The following is an 18,835-nucleotide window of genomic DNA, read 5'->3' as shown; positions in this document are numbered from 1 at the left end:
TTTTATGGAAATCCATTAACTGGCTGCAAGCTGTTCTGCTCTGCAATCAGGGACAGTCCCTGTGCCTCCCTGGCCTGGGATTCTATATAACAGAACCACCCAGGTGGCAGTATCCATGCCTCAGCCAAACAGCACAAAGGCACGGAACGTGGAGACAGGGACACTATGGCCTCCCAGCCCACCAGACCACTTATCCCAAGAGGGAAAGGTCAGTAAAGAAAATACAAACGGTTAGTTGGTGCAAGTGATTGATAAGAGCCAATCGTTTATTGTCACTGCCCCAGTCACAAGCTCTCCCTCCATCCCCACTCCTGCCTGCTATGGAGAGTGCCCTCACAGCTTCCTTCCCCGCCCTCTCCGACCACCTCACCATCACTCTCCCTCACTCGGCTGCCAGTCCAGCTGCCTTACAAAGTCAGAAGGGTGACATTTTCAGTTCTTTTCCTGGCTGACTGCAGGGTATAGGACAGGCAGCCCTAAGTGCTGCTTTCTGCGCAAATGTTTTTTGATTACAAATATCTAACTAGGTTTGAAATGTTTTATAGAATAAGACAATATTCTTTTCAACAAACTTTAAAAAAAATGTACAGTTTCGTTGTTTCCGCCTCCCCCCTCCCCCACCCCTGCTTGCGCACCCTCCCCCCACCGCCCCTCCCCGGCAGCTCAGCCCCACCCCGACAGCCCCTGTTTTCCTTGGTTGTGTTTTGGGGGGGTGCTTAGCACCCCCAGAGATTCAGCTTCATGGCTGACAGGCGACAATGGCAGGGGCTTCACCGATACCCTTGGTAACCGTAGTAGTTCCTGTAGTATCGGTCTCTGTCCTGGGGGTGGTGGTAGTAGTAATTCGGCCACTAGAAGAGAGGGGAAACCCCGTCACTCGGAGCCACAGCTGGTCGAGGAGAGGCATGACCCGCACTCCTCCGGTCCTGCCCCCCTTGCCTCGCTATCCCCAGGTGATACTTACATCCCGATTGTACTGTCTGTAATAGTCTCTGTATCTGTTGTAGTCATAATCTCGCCCATAATATCGATCATAGTCTCCCCTGTATCGATCGTAGAAATTACGGTAACCCTGAGAAAGGAGAAAGAGAAGGGGTGAGGATTTATGGGGTTTTCAGCATCAGAATCCACTGCTATCCCCCATCTTAAACGAGACACATCTTAGCTTCATATCATAAACAGGCTTAATCTTCCCATGATAAATTCTTCAGAGGAATAAATGAAATGGGCAAAACCCTAAGCCCTGAGAAAACAGCCCAAACCACTCTGCTCCCCCAAGCCAATAGGAATGGCTATCACGGCCCAGAGGGAGGAGCAGAAGGAGAGCTGCACTCACCCCTCTGTTTCCAGACTGCCCCCAGTACTGCTGCCCGTAGGCCCGGTTGTCGTAGCCTCGGCGCTGCCCGCCCACTGGAAGAGAAATGGAGAGCGCGCTCAGACAGCTGGCGTGGGGTCCTGGCTCCACATCTGAGTGGAAATCAAAAAGTCGGAGCCAAAGGCAATTCTGAGGGAATAGGAGGCCTGCTTCTGTCAGGCTTACACAATGTTAATTAAAGCACCAGCCAGGATCTTTTAAAAAGTCTGAGAGGGGAGGGCAGAGGAATAGAGACACAAGAAAACCAAGCCACCTTGCTTCTGAAGCTCCCCAATTCCTGCAAAACATTTAACATGGCTAAAGGATACATGGCAGAGTCAGAAACAGGAGTAAAAACTGCCATTCGTAAAGTCACAGACCTTCAGCCCTGGAAGGGATCTTGGACAGCATATAACCCAGACCCACCGTCTTAGACAAATGAGCCCAGTCTAAGTGATGAGCTCTTCCAGGGGAGGAACTGCTGGTATTCCCAGTGCCTAACACATAGCAGGCACTCAAAATTTTGTAGACTTAGACTTATAATAACACACACACACACACACACACACACACACACACACACATTTTTAATGGGCAGTGAATGCACACTGGGGTTGGGGGTGTTAACTGGCAAACTAGACATTCAGGATGGAAAATAATTCCATTAATAGCCTAAGTTACTTTGTAATCTAAAAAATTACTGAATAATGCATTCGCTTTCTGGTCAATACAGTTGGGATGATCCAATAGACAAAACAAGACAAGAAAACTTAAGATGAGGCCCTGACTGCACTGCAGAAGTCCTTCAAATAAACTACAATAGTGAAGGGGGAATCCGTATGTAAAAGTGAAAACTAGGCAAATGAGAAGACTCAAGCATTGCTTTTCAAGGAAACAAAGACTTCTGTTGAAAAATAACTACCTTCGGTTGAAGGGTGATGGGAAAAGCACCAGAAGCAGGCGGTAGAGTACACAGGAAGACATGAGCTCTGTAAAGCAGGGACTTCCTTACTGCCAGTGACTGGACATGGTCGGCCTGGCCTGTGCTTGTGGGGCTGGGCACTCAGCACAAAGAACAGACTGAGGCTGGGGCTGGCAGCGCTCCAGGACTCACCATAGCCTTGGCCTCGGCTTCGGTTCTGCCGGTTGCGCTTGTTTCGATTGTTTCGGCGGTTTGTCCGCTTCTCCGAGGGGGGCAGCAGCTTCCTTGCCTCCTCCTTGTACTTAGTGACAATGGGCTGAGCTTCCTCCTTCTCCAGCTCCCCGTATGTCACCTCATCCATATAGTCGCATTTTTCAGGCAGAGAGAAGTTGGCTGTAAGAGTGAGAGAGAAGCTTGTGGGCCTCCAAGTACATGGATGGGTAAGATCTCATTATGAAAAGTCCACTGCAGGAAGAATACAAACACATGCTGGGTTCACTCTATAGGTCTTCCCCAAACTGTAGCAGCCTTAGACAGACGGCTATCTGCAAACTGTAGATTTACAAGTTCTCAAGTGATCCATAATAAATTAAAAGTGAACTGAGTTAAGGTTTCTTATCAGGACAGAAACAGGCAGTCAGAGGCTAAAAGTAACTGAGAAACTTTGGTGTTGGTTAAATAAGATGCTAACAAATACACTTTTAAAAGAGACTTAATGAGGGAGGAGGGTATAACTCTGTGGTAGAGCACATGCTTAGCATGCATGAGGTCCTGGGTTCAGTCCCCAGTACCCCCATTAAAGGTAAAAAAGAGAGACTCAAAGAGAAACTGACCCAGGCCTAAAGGCACGTACTCATCTTTACAAGGAGAACAGAAAACAAGAGTACAGGGTCTCATTTACCACATGCGTATGATGGGCCAGCACATTCGCCAGTCTAGACACTAAGTTCAGAGGCTGAGTCCCACTGGAATTCAGTTCAGTGAGGGTCTCCTGATTCTTAGATGAATCAGTTAGAGCTCATTTTTACAAAACCGAACTTAATTCCTCCAACTGTCTGAGTATCAGTTATGGACTGGCACAGTTAATTCTGCATAAACTTGGAGACTCTGGCTCTTAGACGTGTAACAAGCTCCCGTGCCTGGGTGTTATCAGAATTCCAAGAGCTGGTAGTTGATAGGACAGGTAGGATGCCAGGAGCTGAAGGCAGCAAGGGGAAAAATCAAAACTCTGAGGTGAGCAGCAGGAAACTGGATCCAGATAGTTAGTTTCACCTTCTAGGGACCTTGCTGTAAGGCTTTGTATTGCACATACCAAAAACCGAAACAAACAGCAAAATCAAAAACAAGCCTAATGTGATACTAGAATTCAAAGTAAACTGATGAGATCATTCACTCCAACCACCACTGTATTTTAATTTGAACCACAAGAATCTCCCACCTCCAGAATACAAATTCAATGAAGGCAGAGCTCCATTTCATTTACTATTTCCCTACGTCTACAGCAGTACTGGACAAATGGAGACACCCCAAGTACTCACTAAATAAATGACTGACTCATTGAAGCCTCCACCCTGAGTTTTAATCATTCTGTGGTCTATCACCATTTCCCTTTTTGTATTTTATCAGAATGAGTCAAGGGGTTATTGCTTCTCCGTTCACTCTGCTCCTTCATTAATCTATAAGTGATCACACCTATTAATTGACTCCTCAGATTTATACTTTAGATGTGGAGATTCACTCCAGGTGCTAAGAGGCCCTAGTAAGGGGTGCACTGACCAAGGACAGGATCCCGAACCTGTACAACTTAGCCCACCTTTCATCTCCAGCATTATAGACTCAGGCACATCATCTCCCTCCACTTCCTTCCTCAACTCCAGCCTCTTCTTCCAATCCTCCTCATTTGGGACAACCACCACCACTTTCCGAGAGAAAGTCTTGAACAGCAATAGCTTCCGCCGTTGGCCAGAGTTGTACACATTACACTAGGGACAGGAGGAACAGATGTTTTAGGAATAAAAATTAAACTCAAATTCAACCAACATTTATTGAGCACCTTCTACAAGTGAGGCCACCAGATTCAGGGTCTTATTTACACAATCTCTTTTAATTCTTTAAAAATCTACTTGTTATCCTATTTTGCACAACTTGAAAACTGAGACTCAGACAGGCCAAGACTTGTCCAAGGTCACAAACCTAGTAAGTGGTGGAACCATGAATCCAAATGAACTCCAACATTCTTTCATTGCCTCCAGTATGTTTTATAATCTGGATCCACATACTCTCTGATAAACACACTAAGTGCTGTATCTCTGAGTTCAAAAAAACATTACAACCATAATACACAACCACTTGGGTCATAATCAGGTAACCTGATTCTATTCCTCAATTTAGTCTTTCTCTACATAAGCACCCTATTTTGATTCCGAGCGATTTTATCAGATTAAATGGTTACCAAATTTTTCATCTTGGACCATCTGTTAAATTAGGTTTCTTTTGAATGTTTAAACAATACCTGATCAAGAATGAAGTTCCTCTTTGTCCGGGAAGCAATCTGGACCAGCTTACTAAGGCACTGGGAGGCTTGCTGAACTAAAAGGTCTCGGCTTTTGGGGTCCATCTCTGGCTCCTCGAGCCCCTTCATCTGATAAATTCGAGAGGAAGAGAAACACAAGAATTTATGCAGTCAAAGCCCAGGAGTCATTCGTAAATTCCACAAAATGCCACCACATCAGCTCACTGCCATTCCTCACTGCTGTGAGTGTTGTCCACTTCCTACAGGAGTCATTTCCAGTCTCAATCCGGACATATTCCAGATTTTATCAGCTTTCGGAAGTCTGACAACACAGCAAAGGGAAAAAACTCTACCTTCCATACATACTACAAAATCATTTCTTTATTTGTGGGGCCCTGGTTCTCAGACATTTGAAAGACCAATACCACTGGGAAAAGACTATGAGTTTCTTGGAACCTCAAGAGCAAATACCACAGCTGACTAACTTCTACCAGAAACTCACCCTCATTTGATTGAGCACAGTCTCAGCTCCCAGGACATTGTATCTTTTCTCAGGGTTTTCCTTTGCGTATTTCAGTGCCCACTGGGTCTTTCCAGATCCAGGCAATCCCACCATCAGAATCACCTGCAAGTAAACAGAATTGCTATGAAAAATGAGTGAGGGTCACGTTTATAAAGCCCAATTTAAGAATATCCTCCCATGACCAAGTTGGATAAAGCTTTGAGAAGAAAAGCTACCCACCCACTATTCCAACAATGAGCACCAAATTTCGGCATACTGTCTAGCATACCTCACATTCCTCTAGGGTCTTGGGAGGGACCACAGTGCGCACACGCTCCTCAACAGGCACAGCATGGATGAACACAAACTCGTCTGGTGGTGGGAAGAAGGGCTCCTCCTTCTGACCAAAATTTAATTCTACAACACAATTTTTGCAGAGGACATGGGGTAGGAGGGCCCGGTCTGCCAGGGATTCCTTGTTGATACGGAATGCCACACCTAGGTCTTCTCCATTCTTGGAAAAGGAAAGTTCTACTTCTTCTGCCTCAAAATTCTACAGTGACAAAAGATAAGAGCATTTATGGGCATACAGGGTTTGAGGCTGATTAAATCTTACAATTTAATCTTTTTCTTTCTTAAAAAAAAAAAAAAAACAAAACTCTGCTGCACAACTATGCAAGCAATGCATCAAATACAAAAAAGACAGCAGTTGATGGGAAGCAAATTGAACTCCCAGTGCCCTCCTTGCTACAAACCCATAACTTTTCAGGAGCACTTACAGCAAAGCAGCCAATGACATCATTCTCCCCAAAAGTCTGGCCAAATTCCTCAAACTGCCCACTCTCTGCCTTGAGTCCTCGTCCATCAAAACCATAAGAGAATTCATCCTCACCTAAAACAGTCAGCAGATTAGTTACCTTCACCCAAACCTTCTGCGGAGTACCAAACACTGAAATGATTAAGTTAAAATAACTTTACCAAGTTGAGGATGGGAAAAATCAACAGACCATCCAACTCGAAGGAGAGAAACCTCTGTGCAGCCTTCTTTCATTGGGAGATTCTGGGTTACCTGGCCAAGTCAGAAAAGGAACTTTCAGATACCCTGACCAACTGGAGCAAAGTCTGAGTTAGAAAGACACGATTTCGATATAAACCAAACATGACAACCATCATGCCTCAACATCAGAAACACAACTGTCAATGTACTTAAACCAAAGCCATGGGGGTCAATTTCTTCGTTACTAGAGCTAAGGTTTTCGTTAAAGCATGGTGCCTTTTTCTGCACTAATAAAATACTGGTGGGCACAAGTCCAGTATGTAGTAGTTTAATGACTAACTTAATAAATGAACGGTCTTAATGAGCTGTGTATACTACCTTGGCCTCAAAGCAGACCTTCCCCTTTGTCACTCCATAAGTACTTCTTGCCCCAGACCAAAGGGTAGGGAACTTCTCTGAGAAAAGGGGCTGCCCTCCATAGCGGTCTTTGCTCACTTGAAAATGGAGATCCGAGGTATCTGTTAAGAAAGAAGCAATCTGTTTACTCCAATGCCCAACACTTGAAGTCACCAACACAACACAAATATACCCAGTAGCCAAGAATGGATACAAAGTCTAAATCTCTTAAAAATTGCAGGCCATTAAGTTTTAATCTCTAAAATCACTTCTGATTGGCTAGAAACTCCAACCTGTCTGCCTTATACATACATGTGTCCAGGTTCACAAGAGTCTGATCCTCCTCCTCATCTTTTGCTTCTTCTTCAGGGGGTGGTGGAGACTTTGAGCTATACACATGAGAGAAAAGCATATACAATGTAACCAAATCCTCTAATTTGAGGGATATCTGCATGGCATCACTTTTGTTTAAACTATCAGTGAATATAAAATTCCAGCAGACGGCTTCTTTCAACAAAAGAGAAAAGGGCAACGGGAGCTTTCAGGGTAGATTCAATCTGAAACTTAGGCCTATAAAAACCTATTCCATTTTTAATCCACCCCTCTTTCCAGACTCTCCAGTCAGCATCAGGTATACCAAAATCAGAGCAGACACTCCCTTCAATGAAAGGGACTGTTTCCCTCACCGGCTGTGGTAAGCCTCCTCTCGGAATTCATAGTAAGCTCGGCCATGTTCATCCTTCTCATCCCGCTGTCTCTTTACCCCCCGCCGCTCACCATCTGAGCCTGCTGGTTTTGACTTTTCACTATCTTGGTCATCTCCTACAAAAAGGAGGGAAAGAAAATCAGCAGTTTTCATACTGGAGTGTAGAATAAGCTCAGAGCCAACAGAAACTAAAGGGGGACCTGGACATCTGTCTAATCAGAAGAGCCAGGTTATTCCCAGAGCATCCACAGAATGTTTTATTTCCAAAGATCATCTTCCTGTCATTGGTTGGGATTTTATCTTATTTTTTAAAAAAGGGGACAGTATAGGCTAATTACAGCCAAGCAGTAGATAAAAACCGGGTAATTTTTGCATTCTAAATTTATCTGCTTAAATCAGGTCAAACTTGCAGATTTTCCCACCAGTATGACATAAAAGAAATATTCCATAAGTCTTTTAAAGACTTCATAGGTTAATTTTGATTCTTGACTGTAGATCTGGATTTAAACTAGACAAAATGTACATATTTTCTAACACTCTTCCACAGCTTCCTGTTACAGAAGCCTCAACTTTTTTTTTTCTTTATTGAAGAATTTGCCTTTCCAGCTTTAAACCCCACAACCAACCACGTCTTTACTTACATTGCAAATGGACTCAGGTGCATATACAGAGCTGAATTTTTATCATGCATTTTTAGTGAAACTTGCAAGAGCAAACCATTAAGTCACAAAAGACCCATAAATAATACTGCATCTTTACTGCACGTAATTTGGGGCAGAAAGATGTTGTCATATATTTAGCAACATTCTTTACAAGAGGGAAAAAAAAACCCTGAATTTTTCCTTGCATTTTGTGGTTTGCAACACTAAGGTTTTTAATAACTTATTTAAAGAAGTCCTTTATCTCTCAACCTTTTTTTATCTGCTATTTGGGGTACACATTAAGTCAAAGGTTATGTAATGGCATTTTTGTTTCAGGACATAGGGCAAACGATCTGCAAGTTGCGTGTGACTGTTGTAGAATGAGTTCCAATTATACCATCAGAGCAAATAGCAACTTAAAAAATGTATTATAAAAGGAATTTAGGCAGGTCACTTCATAGTAAGAATTGGAAGCAGCTCTGGTTTTCCTTCCTACTCTGACAGACAGTTATGCATCAGTTCTAACCATCCAATCACTTCAAAGGAAGAGAGCAAGGTCACTAACTCCCTGGGGTAACTATATGTTCTCTTCCACAAGGTTACTCAATGGGCCCACCAACAGCCCAATCATTTCAATTCAGGAAGTCAGGGACCTGAAATGTAAAAGGCCACCTAAGTGTCCAACAAATACACAAATTTGCCCATCCATCCACTCAGATGGAAGATTAAAATTTAATCATTAAAAATTCTGGCAAGGTAAAACTCCTAGCCAAGTAACGTTAACTAATTTATTCTAAATGCTCTAGATTAAGATTTTCTCTTCTGCAGTTAACTATTAAACTTGACACCTTCGCACCACAGGCTGCTGAAGCAGGAGCGAAGTTAGATTTCCAGACTTTCTGTGTGGCTCAAACTCTAGTAATGTGCTTTTGATGGAGCGAACCTTGACGAAATTCTATTATTGCTTAATATTTTTACAGCGAAAAAAGTCAATAGTCAGGTAGCCCAAAGGCCGAAACCTCCAACAATCGGTCTGGCTGTCCGTGTAATCAACAATTCCTCAGCGGATTCCCGGTTTAGGAAAAGATAACCAGCACCGCGGGAGGCTGCTCCACAGGTAGCTCGTAAGCAGTTCTCATGCAAAACCGCTTACTTCCATCCACTACCACCAAGCAACCAAGTTAGGCAGGAACCTCCCTCCTGCAGAGTGGGGCCACCAGAAGTGGCCAACTCCCCCCGAAAGGTGGGTAGAGAATAAAAGCCACCTCCCCTGGCGAGTCCCACCAATCGGCGAGGGGAATCGGACCCCGCTGTGCAAGGCTCAGTGCTGGGTCGGGGCGCACTCGGCAGGTTGGAGCCGGGCTCCGCTGCCAGCTCCTCACCCTGTTCCTCTGCGGCCTTGTCAGCCGGCGCCTCGGATCCCGGCGTCTCGTCCCCGCTGCGCTCCTCCGGCTCATCTTCCTCCCCTTTGCCGGTGCCCTGCTCTTCGCCACCATTTACCCCACCTGACCCGGCCGTGGCCTCCTCCGCGGGTTTCTCGGAAGCATCAGGCTCGGCCGCGGCCTCCATGGCTGCCGCCTCCGGGGGCTCCGGTGGCGGCTGCGCGGCCTGGCCCGAGGCCTGAGCAAGAGGTGGCTCTTCGTCTTCGTCCTCAAGCAGCGCCTCCTCGTCCTCCTCCTCCTCCTCTTCGTCCTCCTCCTCGTCCCCTCCCGGGCCGCCGCCCGACGCGGCCACAGGCCGAGGCTCCGCCTTGCAGGCCCCGCCGGGCCCGGCCCCGCCACCGCCGGCCTCGTCCTCGAGCATCTCGGCGTCCAGCGCCTCCTGCAGCCGCTGCGCCAGATCCACCTTGAGGCCGCGTGAGTCCAGGCCCCGCCGCTGCAGCTCCGACCGCAGCTCGGTCACTTTCAGCCGCTTCACCTCCATCGCCGCCGCCGCCTCCTCCGCCTCCCGCCGCCTCCTCCCCTGCGAACCGTCGACCGAGCCCGACCGCGCAGGCGCCGCCGCCGCCCGCCTCCGCCTCACGCGCCAGCACTGAGCCCGCGCGAGCGAGCGCACGCACGTACGCACGCAGGCAGTGAGGGCCGCGCGCAGCCTCCGCTACGTAGTGTTTGTTTCTCCCCGCTCCTCCCTCCCCTTTTCGGCCCAAACAACGCAGCGGGGAGCTGCTTCCCTTCCAGCGCCCTCGGTTCCCCTGTGGCGGGCGGGCGCGCGCCGAGGACGACAGACTTCCCTCCCTTTACCTCCCGCCCCCTCTCACCCCCTGGGCCAATCGCCGCCGGTAGCTTCACGGCGCAGCCGCACCGGAGCCGGAGACGGGAAAGGCTGGCTTCGGCTCAAGTGCCTCGTAGCACCGAGGCGTGTGCTCACCCGTCCCTCCGTACTTCCAGCCCGGGGCTCCGCGCAGCCGCCCGCAGCTCCCTCGCCACACGCCCCTCCCACCCCGTCACCAGCTTTACTCCCGTCTGACCCGATCGCGCTGTCGTCGTAGGGCTTGCTCGCTAGTCTCTGTTCCCTACTGTCTATACGTGCAACCACCTGAGACAGAAAGAAAAAAAGCCAGAAGGGAAGCAGGGAACTCTTACAACATGAACGCCTACTAGCAATTGTCTTTCTGTTTAGTCAACAAAAGGGATTTCCAAAACCAAGGCATACAGTAACCCCTGGCCCTACTTTTCCCTCAATCCTTCCAACTTCTACCCAGCAACAGGCCCCCTGACCTCGCCTTATTGGCCAACTTGAATCGTCATCTGCAGCTCTGATTGGTCATCCGTGATCTCTCGGATTTTGTTTTTTTCAATTGGCGAAGGTGCCTGGGGATTTTTTTTTTTCCCGGTTTTTTTTTCCGGGTTGGTGCGCTGTGGAGGCTGGCGAGGCGGGGTCGTTTCTGCGGGATTACTTTTCCGAGGCCGCTTCTGATTGGGCGGCGTCGCCCATAGGCGCGACCCTTTAGACACCAAACTGTCCGGAGACCGGATCATGTCCTCTGTGTGCTCCTGGCTCGTAAACCGAAACCCAGCGGGGAGACTGCGGGCTTGGCCATTTGCAGGGGATGAGGGACTGGCCGCGGAGCGTAGGGGACTTGCAGCCGAGAGGCGCTGCGGCCGTGTCACTCTCGGCTTGTGGTTGGGGTGCACGGACCGCACTCATCTCGGCTCCCCAACTACTGGCCCAGAGGTCAACAAATGCTGGTTGAATTAAGTGCAGACAAAGAGCTGAGATGGAGGCCGGCCAGCCCTCTAGACCTCTTTTAGCATCTGTCCCCGCCTACTCCCTTCCACTTCCAGGTCAGAGAGGTGTGTCCCAAGGCAAGGAGGAAGCAGATTCCGCCGGCGTTCGCACGCCTGCCACAATTCCTTAGAACGGCCTTCGCTTTTTCATGGAGTCTCCTCACCCTAGAATCGCCTATTTAGGAAGTCGATCGATCTCTGGCTCTATTTCCACACCTTCTCCTTGATTAGTTTCCTGCACTTCTAGAGATTGAAAAAAATAACTGCAGAGAAGAGAGAAAAGGGCTGTAGTAGAATCAAGCAAATCTCATTCCCTGGGAGGCCTCCTGGAGAAGGGTAATTTCCTGCATTTTTACGTCACCTACCAACATCAGTTATTTCACTCCTATCCCCAGAGCTTCAGTTGCTCTTTTCACTGTCCAGTTCTGCAAGAACATCGGGCGACAGAGTTATGGAGAAGCGTCTGCAGGAGGCTCAGCTGTACAAGGAGAAAGGAAACCAACGTTACCGGGAGGGGAAGTACCGAGATGCAGTGAGTAGATACCATCGAGCGCTGCTTCAGCTGCGGGGTCTGGATCCAACTCTGCCCTCCCCGATACCCAACCTAGGACCTCAGGGCCCGGCCCTTACACCTGAACAAGAAAACATACTGCATACCACCCAGACAGACTGCTACAACAACCTAGCTGGTAAGAACAGGGCTAAAGGATGAGAAGAGTGCCAAGGCAGGCACATGAAAATCTGAGAACCTTGGGGGAAATGCTTGACGTGCTTTTCTGCTGTCATCTAGTTATCTGCCATGAATTGAAATATGTTTTCAATCTGTAGGGCTCTAGTTCAGTTTCTATAGAGCGGTGCTTCTCAGACTTGGAGAGTTTGTTAAACACAACTTACGGAGCCCCATCCCCACGATTCCGATTTAATAGGTCTGAGGTGTATGTGTTGGGGGGGAATGGGGTGGGGTTACCGATTTGCATTTCTGACAAACTCCTGGGTGGTGCTGATAGGTATAGGGATTTTGCACGCTATAGAGAAAATACTGAACCAATGTTTACGGCGTTGTTTCTTTAGTATTTAAAATATAGGAAAGAAGGCACTTGCTTTAGGTGGTGGTGTAAGTCATCCATCTTAGATGTTTTGGATAAATTTTCCTCATTTTCCTCCTTCATATCAGCTAGATGATAACTAGTATCTTCCATCTCCAGCTGGCCTTGAGTGAAGAGATGGATTCCAGAGTTAGGATCACTAGGATTAATCTGCTAGAAGAAAGGAGACTTCTTAGGTCTGTTCTATGGCAGGCAAAATAACTATAGAGCTAATGAAATTATTTTGAAATATATTAAAATATTCTAATGGTCCCAGTTGAGGCCATAGAAATTATTAGTTTTTAAATTTTGTAATAGTTGTTTAATTTTTTTTATTACAACACTCATCAGCTATGATTTGGTGAAAATATTTTTTTTTACAGTATGTGTCTAGTGCTACTCTTAGACTCAACTAACAATAACAGTAATTATAGTAGCTAATATTTCAGTTCATCCAACAATTATTTATTGGGTACTGAGGATTCTTCAGTATAATAAAACAGATAAAGATCCCTGCTTTCATGGAACATATATTCAAGGGAGATGGGCAATTAATAAAAGAGGAACATATACTAGAAGATGATAAGTCACCTGGAAAAGAACAAAGCAGAAACTGGGTATAGTGCATGCCACAGGCATAGAATTTAGCTAGTGGTCAGGGAAGGCTCATTAAGGTGACATTTATGAAATGCCACTGGCAGACATTGTTTAAGCCCTTTACGCACATATATAAATATGTTTAAATGTCACAACAATCCTTTGAGGTAGATTTAAGGAAACGGCTAGTAAGTGGTGGAACTCAAATTAAACCTGGGCAATCTTCACTGCAAGTGCTTAAATTCTTATTGCAGAAAACTGTACCTTATTAGTGAACTGTACCTTGTTAGGTTACAGATTTGGGAATTGACTAGAAAGCAAGAAAATGAGATGTTTTAGAGTTGGTACTTACAAATATCTTGGCTATAACGTAGACATGAAGGCAGAGACTATGGCTTAGCCATCTGTAGAGCCTCCACTTGGGGGTACCTGATAGATGCCCCATAAAGACTCACTGAATTAACAGTTTTCACTCACTGAGTGCCTAGAACATATCGGGCATTTTATTTATGGTATCTCTCATCTTTATAAAAATTCTGCAAGGTAGTTATGATTGTTCCCATTTTACAAATAAGAAAATCAGATCTTGTCACTGTCAAGCCCTCCAATGGCATTTCATTACACTTAGGAAACTATTCAAACTCTGACCCTCATCTGCCCAGCCTGACATGATCTGGCTCCTCAGAGGTTGAATTCCCAAAGCACGTGTCCACCTTGTAGCCTGACTTCTGTCAGCTGGAATGCCCCATCCCTTGAATGATCCTTGTCAGTCAGATCTTGGCCCCAAAGTCACCTTCTCAGGGAGGCCTTCTGTAATCAAGCATCACTCTGACCTCATTCACCCTCTTTCCCAGCACAGCTCTATTTTCCTTAAAGCATTAATAAATAAATGATTTTTTTAGCATATTCATCCTACCTAGGGACTAGCTCTATTTACTCATCAAGATGTCTGTCTTGTTCCTTTTATCCCCTACTCCTAGCCCTGCCCAGCATGTGGTTAGTTCTCCACAACTAGTTGTTGAATGACTGAATGAATGAAGAAGCTACAGTGATGGGTTAGTTGAACACGGGAAATACCTGAGTATAAACCATGTGGCCACTTGGTGGGGATGTTGTAGAAGGGATGCAATCATCAGCCCTGACTCTCCCTCCTCAGCACCATGGCTTAATAATACTGTGTTTAATTTCCACAGTTATGAAACAGGGAACCCATTTCCCTTCTTAGTTGTAGAAAGGCAGAACATTGACCTGAACATTGCCTCCTAAACAGGTTTTGTCTTTTGAGGTCCCACTCTTTCATTCAAGGAAACAGTGAAGTAATATATCATCCCTGAGGATGATTTTTGAGTTAGAGAGTCCTTGGTTCATATTCCTTGCTCATTCCACCCAGAAGTTGTGGGATCTTTTGAGGGGGCGGGGCAGGTAATTAAGTATATTTTATGTATTTTTTAGTGGAGGTACTGGGGATTGAACCCAGAACCCTGTGTATGCTAAGCATGCACTCTACCGCTGAGCTTACCCTCCCCCTAGAAGCTGTAGGGTCTTGGGTGAGTTACTTTACCTCTCTGAGCCTTGAGTTCTTCATCCACAAATGGAGATAACACACACTGATTTCATGGGGTGGATGAGAAGATTAAACAAGCACATAGCACAGCAGTTACTATTTCCTCACACAATTAATGGCAACCATTGTTCACAAAGCAGCAGGGTAAGAATTGTGGTGAAATGGGAGATTTCAAGACAGAGAGCCTTGGGTAGAAGAGATGCAATGAAGAGTTTTAAGTAAATCTTAAAGTATGTTCCTATCATGTTTTATAACTGGGCCTAGCCCACACTAGGTACGGAGTATGTGTTTGGTAGATACTAAAGTAAAATGTAAGGTATATAAAGCTTGTATTACTGCTCTGTCCCCAGTGGCTAGAAGAATGTCTGGCCCATGGTCAATACTTAAATTTATTGTTGGATGAGCGAGTGTTGTGGATGACATCCTATGTCTGGTGCTGTCTTGAGTCAGCCAGTGGAACTCTTCTGTCTTCCTTCTGTTTGGCCCCGTTAGCCTGTCTCCTGCAGATGGAGCCAGTCAACTATGAACGGGTGAAAGAATACAGTCAGAAAGTCCTGGAACGACAGCCTGATAACGCCAAGGCCTTGTATCGGGCTGGAGTGGCCTTTTTCCACCTGCAGGACTATGACCAGGCTCGGCACTACCTCACGGCTGCTGTCAACAGGCAGCCAAAAGGTGAGCAAGAAGGAGACTGAAGTGCTAAGTACAAGAAATGGTCCCACGGCGGTGGTACCTGTGGGAGAATGTTTTATCTCATTTTACTTTTTCAATTTATTGAATGTTTTGAGTAGGTGATCATACATTCATACAGTTCAAAATTCAAAAAGTACAAAATATGTAAGGAACAGGCGGCCTACCCTTGTGCTCTTGCCTCCATGGGAAAGCAATATTGTACATCCTCCAGAAATAACCCTCCCACCCTCCTCCAGTGAAAGAGATTTTTAAAGTGTTGCTTTTCACGTTTCAGTTCCTAGATCAGGACTGAAATAGGATCTGGAATCCAGTGAATGAACTTGGTAATCCTTGCTTCTACAAGCTCACCAGCTAGAGTCTGGCCTTTGCTTAACTATCAGTTTATCCTTGAGCTCAGCTAACCCCAGGTCTGACCTAGAAGAAGGCTTGATTCCAAGGCAAAAAGATATTGTAATGAGGATGACAGACTCATTCCTGTGTCAGTGGTTCTGTACTGAAAATTGTCTCCCATTTTGCATTCTGGCTTAGAGCAGCTACTGAAGTAGAGGGTCCCCAAGCATCCAATTCAGCAAAATCTTTCTACGTGAATGGGAAGGCCATTATGAAGATAATAAAGATACAAAATATGAGCTATTTGTTCATGTTTGTTACTTTCAAGTACACAGATTAGCTGCCACCCACGTATAGTAGCTTTAGAGGCTGTGCTGTAACAATAACTATTTCTTCAAACTCCTTTTTATCATTAAATTAGCAACCAGCCCAGCCCTGCACAGAGATTTTTTTTTAATTCAAAGTGGTTGAGGAATGAGATTTACTATTGCAGAGAATAGTTGCGATATATGCAGATCTTAGATTTTAAGAAATGAGAGTGTGTTAACAGTCCTCTCCTGCCCCAAGGTGCAACTATGGTCTGTCTCTAACTGTCTTCTTTGCCCTGTTCTAAGATGCCAACGTCCGGCGGTACCTTCAGCTGACACAGGTGGAACTCAGCAGTTACCATCGGAAAGAGAAGCAGCTCTACCTGGGCATGTTTGGTTAACAAAGAAGAAAGATACCCCTCCACTTGAACTTAGGTGAACCACTAAAGACCCATCGAGGGGAAACTTGAGCCTCAGCAAGAGAAATTAACCCCATACCTCTGACCCAGGTGGACTTCTGTTTTGTTTCTAGTTCTGCACAAACTCTACCATGTATACAGTCTGTGTCTGTTTTTGTCTCTCCATTTGTGTATTTGTATGGCTTTCAGTACATTGTATTCTTGGGGACATTTGCCTTGAGAAATACAACCAGAAAACATTCATCAGCTATAGGTGGAATTAATCATATCTCGGGCATAGATTTTTATGATGGTGGGGGGAAGGTATAGCTCAGTGGTAGAACATGTACTTAGCATGCACGAGGTCCTGGGTTCAATCCCCAGTACCTTCATTAAAATAAATAAATAAATAAACCTGATTACCTCCCCCTAAATTTTTTTTTAAAATAAATTTTAATAATAGACGTTGTTAGATGTAGTCATATACAGAGGAGAAGACTAGCAGAGGATAAAAATGGTAATAAACATAAGCAGAAAGGAGGTTCTTTCTTCAGTTCCTCAGATGCCCAAAGCCAAAGTTACACAGGCTGCAAACTGGCATTTATTTTTTTTCTTGGTAAAACTAGACAGTTGTAAATGGGCCCCGCCATGGCTCAAAATGAAAGATTTGAAATTAACCATTTTGATTAAACTTAATTCCTTTTTCTTTGTAATGTTTCACATACATTCACATCCTTTTCCCCCCACAAAAGTTCCTATTGTTTCTCTTGGTAATCTCTAGTCCTCGCTATTGTTCAGACTCTGATTGTTACTTATTTATTTTTTCAGCAAACTCTTGTATCTTAAAACTCCTGGAGTCAAACTTTTGAGTATTTATTTTATAATCTTTTAAAGCCCTCATGCCAAAAAAAAAAAAAACACTCGAGTAAACATTTTAATTTTTAATAGGTGCATGTCTATAGTATGCTCAGTTCTTTTAAAAACATAGGAAAGACAGATTACCAGGTCTTCTAGGAACAGTAGCATAAAAGCAGAATAGGAGCATAGTTGTGTTCTTTACCTGTCAGCTTGTATTTTGCAAGAGCTCAGCTCCTTACAGAATGAGGGAAACAATGAGGAAGGGTTCTCTTTCCTTAGTGTCTTTTAAGCACTGACAGAACTTTCTGGAAGCTTTGCTGGGCACAGGTGCAGGCTGCAGATCTGGTGCAGTCATGGCTCAGTAGGAGGCTCCATCAACTAGGAGCTCCTCTGTCATTCTGTGCATTTGTTATGAGTCATGTCCACAGTATATGAGTTGTACGGAGGGGATGAGACCACATAGCACTGCCTCTCCCTGTATGAGTGGAGGTAATAAGCATGTGTCATTTGCCATCAAGTAAGCACAGACAGATATCAGAAAGAAAAAAAAAAAAAACGCGTAGTCTTGCCAATTGTACACGGGCTCTTCTCCCTTTATTAGTAATGGCTCTCTCCCAGCGAGCTAATCTCCTCTTTGTGTCTCCCCAGACCCTTAAATAATACAACCATCAGCTTACAACAGAAAGATTTTATACCAAATAATCTTGTAAGTCCAAGGATAGGAATAACAAGAGTAGAATATTTTATTCCTTTTCCAAGCTTCTTAAATGTCTCAGCCTTGATTGTTGACAAAATTATGTCATGGTTGTGTGTTACATTTGTTTTGGACTGGTTTTGCTTTCTGCTTTTTTTTTCCCCCAAAGACTTGATGTTACAGTAAGCTATGTTCTGCATCAGTGAGGAAAAAAATAAAGCTGATGTTTAAAAATTTTTTTAGAAATTCATTGCACTAACACTTTTATTAGGGATACTAAGAAACAAAGCGGTCAGACTTAACACTTTGGTCTTTAATTTGAAAGCCAGCTCCTAACAGAGATGTTAACGAACAGGAAAGGGGACAAAAGTCAGCAGTCAGATGTGGGTCTGGAAGAGGTCTGGCCAGCCCACATCCTGAAGGAAACAGCCAGAGGTACCTAAATCTCTGTACTCAGAAGTTCCTGGGTGATGAGGCTGCTCACCTTACCAATCCTTAATGGTTTCCACACAGGATTTGAGGGTTTGATTGAAGAGAAAGCATTCCTGGTGGATGTGAAGATTCATACTTTGGCACATGAGGGACAGTTTAGAACAGCATTTCCCGAACTGATACCCACTGCCTTTATAATTTTGCCAGAACCACGATCTATACTATTTAGTCAATATTTTACTTAAATATATATTTTGAAAGGAGCTTTTGGACAGAGGAATATGTTAAATAATACCATGGGGATGTAATCAGCAAACTCCAGATTGAGACCATAAGCCAAATAACTCAATTTCTTCAATAAATGGCAAGGAAAAAGAGGGGAACCTATAGGTTAAAAGGGACTGCAGGGGAAGGTACAGCTCAAGTGGTAGAGTGCATGCTGAGCATACACAAGGCCCTGGTTTCAATCCCCAGTACCTCCTCCAAAAATAAATAAGTAGACCTAATTACCCCCCCAACTTTTTTTTTTTTATTAAAAGAAGCGGGGTTTGCTTAAGAGATACCAACCAAATAAATGTGACTCTCCTTTGGATTCTGATTTGAAGAAAACAACTAAAAG

General features: G+C 45.0%; 2 protein-coding genes across 3 annotated transcripts; one reads left to right on the top strand and one right to left on the bottom strand.

The window, feature by feature from the left end:
- Positions 1–231: 231 nt before the first annotated feature.
- On the bottom strand, positions 232–10,143 carry HNRNPUL2 (heterogeneous nuclear ribonucleoprotein U like 2). 2 transcript variants are annotated; one of them, XM_010983016.3, is made up of 14 exons: positions 9,413–10,143; positions 7,370–7,505; positions 6,996–7,072; positions 6,666–6,805; positions 6,269–6,359; positions 6,070–6,182; positions 5,580–5,843; positions 5,291–5,413; positions 4,789–4,917; positions 4,090–4,258; positions 2,469–2,669; positions 1,337–1,410; positions 965–1,072; positions 232–851 (listed from the first exon to the last, which is right to left on the bottom strand). In XM_010983016.3, the coding sequence occupies exons 1-14, from the start codon at positions 9,951–9,953 to the stop codon at positions 771–773; spliced, it is 2,247 nt and encodes a 748-aa protein (XP_010981318.3). In that variant the 5' UTR covers positions 9,954–10,143; the 3' UTR covers positions 232–770. The 2 variants fall into 2 exon arrangements, with proteins under 2 accessions (XP_010981318.3, XP_064348315.1); XM_064492245.1 differs by lacking the exons at positions 232–851; positions 1,337–1,410 and having other exon boundaries at positions 998–1,072.
- A 1,110-nt stretch (positions 10,144–11,253) lies between these two features.
- Positions 11,254–18,030, top strand: TTC9C (tetratricopeptide repeat domain 9C). The gene is made up of 4 exons (XM_010983019.3): positions 11,254–11,593; positions 11,681–11,946; positions 14,996–15,178; positions 16,141–18,030. Exons 2-4 carry the CDS (start codon positions 11,709–11,711, stop codon positions 16,233–16,235), a joined length of 516 nt encoding a protein of 171 aa, XP_010981321.1. The 5' UTR covers positions 11,254–11,593; positions 11,681–11,708; the 3' UTR covers positions 16,236–18,030.
- Positions 18,031–18,835: the final 805 nt, after the last annotated feature.

This window comes from Camelus dromedarius, chromosome 12 (genome assembly GCF_036321535.1).
Source record: "Camelus dromedarius isolate mCamDro1 chromosome 12, mCamDro1.pat, whole genome shotgun sequence".
In the NCBI taxonomy this organism is placed as follows: domain Eukaryota; kingdom Metazoa; phylum Chordata; class Mammalia; order Artiodactyla; family Camelidae; genus Camelus; species Camelus dromedarius.
Note: the sequence above shows the minus strand (reverse complement) of the source record. Positions and strands in the feature narration are given on the sequence as shown.

Excerpts from the sequence above, each read along its gene's own strand:
- HNRNPUL2 (XM_010983016.3), bottom strand. The coding sequence starts at position 9,953 with ATGGAGGTGAAGCGGCTGAAAGTGACCGAGCTGCGGTCGGAGCTGCAG. Across the intron at positions 6,183-6,268 it reads TTTTTCCCATCCTCAACTTG|GTGAGGATGAATTCTCTTAT; the intron begins GTAAAGTTATTT and ends TGACTGTTTTAG. Across the intron at positions 1,073-1,336 it reads GGCAGTCTGGAAACAGAGGG|GGTTACCGTAATTTCTACGA; the intron begins GTGAGTGCAGCT and ends CTCCTTTCTCAG.
- TTC9C (XM_010983019.3), top strand. The coding sequence starts at position 11,709 with ATGGAGAAGCGTCTGCAGGAGGCTCAGCTGTACAAGGAGAAAGGAAAC. Across the intron at positions 11,947-14,995 it reads CTGCTACAACAACCTAGCTG|CCTGTCTCCTGCAGATGGAG; the intron begins GTAAGAACAGGG and ends TGGCCCCGTTAG. Across the intron at positions 15,179-16,140 it reads TGTCAACAGGCAGCCAAAAG|ATGCCAACGTCCGGCGGTAC; the intron begins GTGAGCAAGAAG and ends CCCTGTTCTAAG.